A 7456-nucleotide genomic window follows, 5' to 3' on the forward strand; every position below is an offset into this window, starting at 1 on the left:
TCCCTCAAATGGGCCATGGGGAGTGCGAGAGACCCCGTGCGGCTCCAGATCGCTGCTGGGCAGGGCGTCCTGGGTTAATGAGTGGCCGTTCATGCGCACAGCTTGGAGGGAACACTGGACTGGCAGGATGAATGTGCCACTCTCTAAACACATTCAGAGAACTGGTTAGCAGAAGCACTGACTGGCAGCAGATCCAGGGAGTACCTGTCATTTGCCCAGGCTGGTAGAGCAGCTCCATCGCTTCCTCAGGAAGTCTGACTTGGCCACAGTGGTCCGTGGCTTGGTAGCTTACAGGCAAGGCAGTTGCAATGCCTTTTCCCGGGGGATTCTGTCAGGTTCCACAGCAAGTAACTCTTCACACACGTTTCCTAAGAAGTGTTATGCTTTATTAGTGTACGAGACTGGTACCATGTCCACAGGATTCTTGTTAGGAATAACTAGAAGGCAGGACCATCCCAATACATATAGCTGGGCAAGGCAACTAGCTAAGCAAATGAACTTCGAGCACGTGGGCGGGAAGACTCCCGGCGGGAGATTACATAATGAGCGGGAGAGTCGCAGGGTTTTCTGAGAGCAGAAAAATTCACACCAAATGTGGACCGCAAGCCCTCCCTACTTCACAAGGCCCGACTGATAACGGCGTCTAGTTCCCACGGTCTCCCTGGCATGTTTACGGCAAGCTGCTGAGCTGCAAGCAAGCGGGAACAGGGAAGGGTAGAGTACACAGAAATGGCAGCGAGCTGACAGATCCCTTTGGAGAGGCTTGGAAACTCCAGTTAGTCTAAAATGCAGCTGCCCGGCTATTGTTTAGGGCCAGCCACTAGGTTCCAGCTACATCTGTCTTGGTCCAGTATTGGCTACCAATTTCTGGGTGGAAGTCAGAATGCTGATTTTGACCTTTTGTGGCCATAAGTGGATTGGGGCCAGGATACGCAAAGGACCACATTCTCCAAAATGAACCTACCTGAACACCAAGGTCATCTGGTGAGTCTTTGCTTTGTATGCCATCAACAGTTTTGGTCTGCTCACTGTCAGGGCCTGACAGAGCCTTTTTGGTGGCAGCACCAGAATTACAGAACGAACCCCCTTCCATCATAAAGCATGACTGCAAAGGCAGAGGCCATCAAATGTCATTAGAGCAGAGTGTGATGAGATTCATCACTTTAATGGTTCCTTTTTTCGGCTCCTTTGAACTTGTGGGAAACAATTTAGCTTGCTACCTTGCATAATCTTTCCAAAAGACTGTTGTTGTTGATGATGACGACATCAAGTCACAGATGACTTAGGGTGACCCCTGTAGGGTTTTCAAGGCAAGAGACCTCCAGGGGTGGCTTGGCCATGGCCTTCCTCTGTGCCACAACCCTGGACTTCCTTGGCAGTCTCCCATCCAAGGACTAACAATGGCCAGCCCCGCCTAGCTTCCGAGATCTGATCAGATCAGACTATCCAGGTCAGGGAGAGGCTGGGGAAATAGCAATGCTGTTTACCCCTCCATGAAATGTCTCACGAAACGAGACCCTGCACCACGCAAAACCAGCCTGACAGGCTCTTCTTACGAGGTTAACCATGACCAGCCAACTTGAAAGCAAGGAAGCTGCTATTAAGTTATCCACTGCACAGCACTGTGGACTGTAGTGCCTTGAGCACCTGGTGATGACAGTGTCTCCGTACAATTGTTGTAACCCCAGGAGAGATTTGTAGCCAGCATTTGGGGTCTGACAGACAGTGGTTCAATTCAAGATGAGCCATCTGTACACAGGTGTGTTAACTGTGTAGCTCAGTCCAAGGTGTCTCCAAGCAACATTAGCTGGTTTTTAAAACTAGCCTTCAGAAGTGCTTCAGAAATACCATGATGTTCATTTAACTGAAGGGTATCAGGTCCATTGTAACTTGGATGTGTCAGCAAAATGACAGTCTAGAAGAAGAAGAAGAAGAAGAAGAAGAAGAGATTGGATTTATACCCCAGGGCCCTTCACTTGGAGTCTCAGAGCGACTTACAAACTCCTTTCCCTCCCCCTCCCCACCACAGAAAGACACCCTGTGAGGTGGGTGGGGCTGAGAGAGCTCTTGACACAAACGGCTCTTTTTCAAGGACAGCTGTGCCGGAGCTTGCGACTGACCCAAGGTCACATCAGCAGGTGCAAGTGGAGGAGTGGGGACTCAAACCTGGTTCTCCCAGATTAGAGTCCGCACACTTAACCGCTACACCAAACTGGCTCTTTCTAAAATCAGTTTTGGTAATTTCCCTATATTTTCAGTTTTAAACATATCTTGAACTTGAAGGACAACCTGGCATTCCACTTCTGTGTTTCCTTTCAGTTTTTGTTTTATTTCTGTTATCATTTCCTGAGGTATTTCCTCAGAGGTGAGGAGGAATGCATTTCTAGCTGCCATTTTGAATTAGGGCCACCTTCTTGAAACCTGATGACCTGGAAACTAACAGCAAAGTCTGTGGAACCAATAAAACCTGAAGGAGGGGGACTGTAATAAGTTTTCCACATGGCTTCTTTGCCAGCTCCTGGACTGGTCTGATGATTTTGATGGTTGCATTTAAGTTATGTGTTTTTCTTGCCTCAAAATTGTGAATTGGACATTTATAGGAAGATTTACATAGTATCTGTGTGATCCAGTCTATGGCAAGTTGTAATAAAGTAAAACACCAGTACCTCCAACGATATCAAAAGGTAGAACTCTGCACGTTATCCAGTTAAAACCAAAATCTATATTTAAAATGGGGGGGGGGAACAGTGTTTAAAGGAAGGTAAAGAAAAATCTGAATCTCTCTCCAAATGCTTGTTGAAATATAAATGTATTTGCTAACAATTCTCAGAAGATGAGAAAAGAACAGACCATGTGAGCCTCTCTGTAAGGGAATTCTGCCGAAGAGGCAGCGTTGTTGAACGGGCCCTGATCCCTAGCAGTCTGACGGTGGATAAAGAGATTCATGCGTTTATTTGTTTATTTGTAAATTGATTTGTTTAGGGTAGCTTACAGATTCCATAGCCCCCAATGTGCTGCTCTGTTTTCCAGCAATGCCATTGGCCCTCTGGTTGCTCTCTGGCTCATCTACGAGCAGGGCGGGGTCATGCAAGAGGCACCTACTCCCGTCTGGCTGCTCCTGTACGGCGGCGTCGGCATCTGCGTGGGCCTCTGGGTCTGGGGGCGAAGAGTGATCCAGACCATGGGGAAGGACCTCACTCCCATCACCCCATCAAGGTAGGGGCGTGTCCAAGGTAGGGGCTTGCCGGCCCTGCGTCTCCCACATCTGCTCTGGAAGATTCAGCCATAGCATTGCCTGCCTAACAGGGTAGATTGCTGCCTTTGATTTTAACAGCAATAAAGTGTTGCATCCTTTTTTAAACTAACATGTTGCTTTTGAATAGTTGAGGTCTAGCTGAGCAGAATATTCTGCCAAAGTCTTGAGTAGCATAGAAAAGCATAAACAAAGAAATGGCAAAAATCAGAGTTGTTTTTCATAAGCTTTCAAGTCTAAAAATGGATCCATGGTTTTCATTTGCTTTTTAATGCATACTAGACCTCTGCCATTAAGCTAATCACTAACTGAGCCTGATTCCTTGGACAGCAGAAGGGTAAGACGGCCAGGGCGAGTGAGTGAGCCGCTCTTCAGGCTCCGTGTGGAGTGGCCGTGTGTGGACAGGGTCTCTGTTCTTCAGCAACTCCTTGTTCCTCAGTGTCACATAATGACTGTAAATCAATTGGAGAAGATGCTGGTAAGACAGGGGCATGTGGCATGTGGCACCCGTCCAGACTGATGACGTCTTTTTTTAAAAAAAAGAGAAAGAAAGAAAGAAAGAAAGAAAGTGTGACTGTGAAAGTGTTTTCTTATGCTTCCTGCAGTGGATTCACTATTGAGTTGGCTTCGGCGTTCACAGTTGTGATAGCTTCCAATGTTGGACTTCCTGTCAGTACGACACACTGCAAGGTATGCCCTTTGCCCAGCGGCTGCGGCCAAGCTGCTCTGGACTGTTTGTCTTCTAACTCTGCCGCTCAGATCAGTTTCGTGGTGGCATGACCCCTGGAGGAGGGAATGGAAAACGGGCACGTGGACAGAAAGCACCCCACCCCCATGTATAACGTTCATAAATGGGCAGGTCTTACGCTGCTTTCACAGTAATATTTCACATATTTCATGGTGGAACTGAAGATATGAGAATGTTTGGAATCAGTCTCCCCCCCCCCCCCCACAACACACACACACATTAAATTTTGCATAGTTCTGTGTCTTCTGGGAAAGGGATCTTCAGCTGTAGGTCCTTTGCAAATCCTGCTGATTTCAGTGGGTCTTGTGTTCAGTGGACTGTGTGGCTGCCACTTCCTGAAACCCCTCTCCAGTTATTGAAGAATAAGCATGCAATTAGGAGAGAGAGTTCTGAGCAAGAGTGGACTTAGCTCACTTAAAAACGTTTGGGCCAAAATGCAAGACACGAGCTGGGCCATGGCTGCCCAGCCTGACTTGTTGTCCCGTGTATGATCGGGGCAACTCACCCTCAAAGCCTCCTGCAGCTCCTTTGGGCTCCGGAGCCCTGCCAGGGGGAGGAGGAGCTTCAGGTCATTTTCACCAGCAGAGATGGCTGTGGGGCAGGGGCCCGTCTCCCCCCCACCCCCCGGGGGGGGGCCTAGTGCCAGGGCCGGCCCTGTTTCGTGGAAGGTCCTCCTCTGGTCATGCCACGGGACACTCTGATCTGTAGCACCGTTCTCTGTCCAGCGGTCCGTCCTTCTCCTCCCTCCACTTTCCTGAGGAATGCCTGGCATGGGATTTCCTGTGTGTCACTTCACACCACAAACTTCCATTTGTCTTCTTTTTATTTCTTCACAGTGGATTTTGCATTGAAGTAATGTGTGCGCTAACCGTACTTGTAGCCTCAAATGTGGGTATTCCCATAAGCTCCACTCATTGCAAGGTATTGGAGTTTGCAGTGGTCACACCAATTAACTACACTCTCAGAACTTTTAAAAACAAAGATTCAAATCACTAAGTGCTGTTTCCCCCCATTTTGCCTTCATTGTGTAGAACATTGAGCAGTTAAAAAAAATATATGAAACAGAATATGGACTTCCTATTTAGTTTCAAAATTACTTGTATTTGTGATGTCCCCCCCCCCCCGGCAATGTTAGGATGCCAAAAGATTTTTCTGTTATTATTTGCTTGGATGAAATACACGTAGCTGATTATTGTTGCTGCTACTTATAGACCTCATTGTAGTGCTCAGTTGATAGTCAACAAGTAACAACCATCTTAACTTTAAAAGCGTCTTGCTTCTGTGCATTAACTCTCTCATTCTCAGTCTTGCACTAACATAGTTTTATATAAATCGGGGGGCCCAAAAACAAAAAAAGATTTGCTCAGCTTTTCACGTTGTGGATCCTTTCCAGGCACCTGAATGAGTCACAAGAAGGCTCGGTCCTGAGTTTCAGCACCTGAAGGCAAATGGCACTTGGTCCCAGCCAATCAGAGCACAGCTCTCCCTTGATGGGGGCAGCACAGCCCATTGGGTGGCCAGGGTTCTAACCTGTATTTTCATCAAAATGTAGGTCATGTTTAGAGATGCACTTACCAATGCCAGTATTATTGATGCCCTTTTAAACTGAGGCAAATTTATGAAAGGAAGAAGTGCATCTTTAAAGATAATTATTAAATAAAACTGTAGCACATTTTATTCACAGTTTACAGCAGTATTTTTTTCCCTTTGCAGACCCTGACCCAGATTTTCTCTCCAGTGCAGTTACCTTTTCCTCCCCCCCCCCCTCCAATCCCCCCCCCCCCCAGTTTTTTTTAAGGCTATTGTGCTCTTTGTATGACCCACCAACTGAAGGAGGAAGGCCCATTCAAGGCAGGAAATGAGGGTGGAAGGATGGAGAAGACCAGACAGAAATGTCCTGGAACTGATGAAAGTTTGCCAAGCATTGGGGTGTGAGATGGGAGTCTCAGGAACCCGCCCTTGCTCCAGAGGGGCTCGGTAGAAGCCTCCAGGATTGGGTGTGAGAGATCCAGCAGACGGGGGAAGAGAGATTCACTTTGGAAAGCACCGTGATTGGGATGGAGACATGCTTCAGTGTGTATCTGTCAATTACACATGAAGGAGCGGCATTTGATTATATGCCCACAAAACCTGGTCCTGAACTGAATCGACCAAGCGAGCCCCATCTCATCAGATCTCGGAAGCTGAGCAGGGTTGTCCCTGGTCAGTGCTTGGAGGGGAGACCCCCCCAAGGACGTCCAGGGCTGCTCCACAGAGGCAGGCATTGTCAAGCCATCTCTGAATGTCTCTGGCCTTGGAAAACCCTACGGAGTCACCATAAGTCAGCTGCAACTTGACAGCGAAAGAAGAAAGAAAGAAAGAAAGAGAGAGAGAGAGAGAGAGAGAGAGAGACCTTGGCTAGAGATCATGTTATGTAGCCTGTTTGCAAGGCCGCTGAGCCTCTAAATTAACTTCATGTAGCCTGCATGTTCCCTCTAAGCTATGGATCTTGTGAGCAAAAATTCTACTTTGTGAGCTCCTGGCATTAAAGTTGTGAGAGAGCGATTTGGCTGCTGCATAGATTAGTTTGCTCTGGAGCCCTCCTTCCTGGGCTAAGATGAAATTGTGTGAGCTGGAGGCTAAAAAACTGTGAGCTAGCTCACACTAACTCAGCTTAGAGGGAACACTGCCCACGATCCAGAGCACTTTTCCTTTTTGCACAGGTGTACCACCTGTTTTGCACGCACCTGTTTTGCATGCAGAACTTCCCACTCCACTTGGAAGAGGAGCTGAGGTCGTGGTACTGGGAAGAACCTGGAGAGCAGCTGCAAGTTGTAGTAGCAAGTCCTGGGGAGGTGGACCAGAGGTGTGACTTGCTACAAGGCAGTGACAGATGTTCGCAGTTTGCAGGGTTAAGCAAGAATTGGAAAAAGTGATGAAGTACATTGTTACACATAAGTATGTAGTTAAGTGTGGTCATATCAGATTCTTCACCGTCTGTGTGGTTCTTGGTCACAACTCCAGCTCCTGGGATGAGAACTTAAACCCTTCTTATTTGGTGCTGCCGCCTTTTGTGCAGGATTCCTCTAAAGACGGAAACCCAAAGGGGGGGGGGGATTCTCTCAGGTACTCCAGAACAGGCTTGTAGCCCAAAGTGTTTCAATCCAAAAGGGTAACTTTAAAAGAAAAACATTTCTCATGAGAAAATACAGGAATACTCACAGGAAGTTGCTTATAGTATAAGCTCACGTTTAGAAAACAGCTCTGTCAAAAGACTGCCAGGCACAGTCAGCCCTTCCATCGCAAGAGAAAAACAGGCTGTGAAACCGTTGAGGCCAGTGATTCCCACGTGTGTCCTGGTGTGTCTGCTTGGCTTCTTCCCCAGACTCAACAGCAGTAGATCCTGGCTTTTCTCCCCCTCGCTGGGGCACTGGATGCCTCAGAAGCGTCACCTGTCCATTTGCGGGCGGGCGGGG

The 7456-nt window shown here is 47.8% G+C and overlaps 1 protein-coding gene across 2 annotated transcripts in view; it reads left to right on the top strand.

The window, feature by feature from the left end:
* Nucleotides 1-7456, top strand: part of SLC20A2 (solute carrier family 20 (phosphate transporter), member 2) — an 87652-nt gene that overhangs the window by 78596 nt on the left and 1600 nt on the right. For both annotated transcript variants that reach the window (XM_015407734.1, XM_015407735.1), the window contains exons 9-10: nucleotides 3031-3216; nucleotides 3859-3943. In XM_015407734.1, coding sequence (XP_015263220.1) covers nucleotides 3031-3216; nucleotides 3859-3943 — 271 coding nt within the window. The remainder of the gene's footprint in view (nucleotides 1-3030; nucleotides 3217-3858; nucleotides 3944-7456) is intronic.

This window comes from Gekko japonicus, unplaced genomic scaffold, assembly GCF_001447785.1.
Source record: "Gekko japonicus isolate JY-2015 unplaced genomic scaffold, Gekko_japonicus_V1.1 scaffold2017, whole genome shotgun sequence".
In the NCBI taxonomy this organism is placed as follows: Eukaryota; Metazoa; Chordata; class Lepidosauria; order Squamata; family Gekkonidae; genus Gekko; species Gekko japonicus.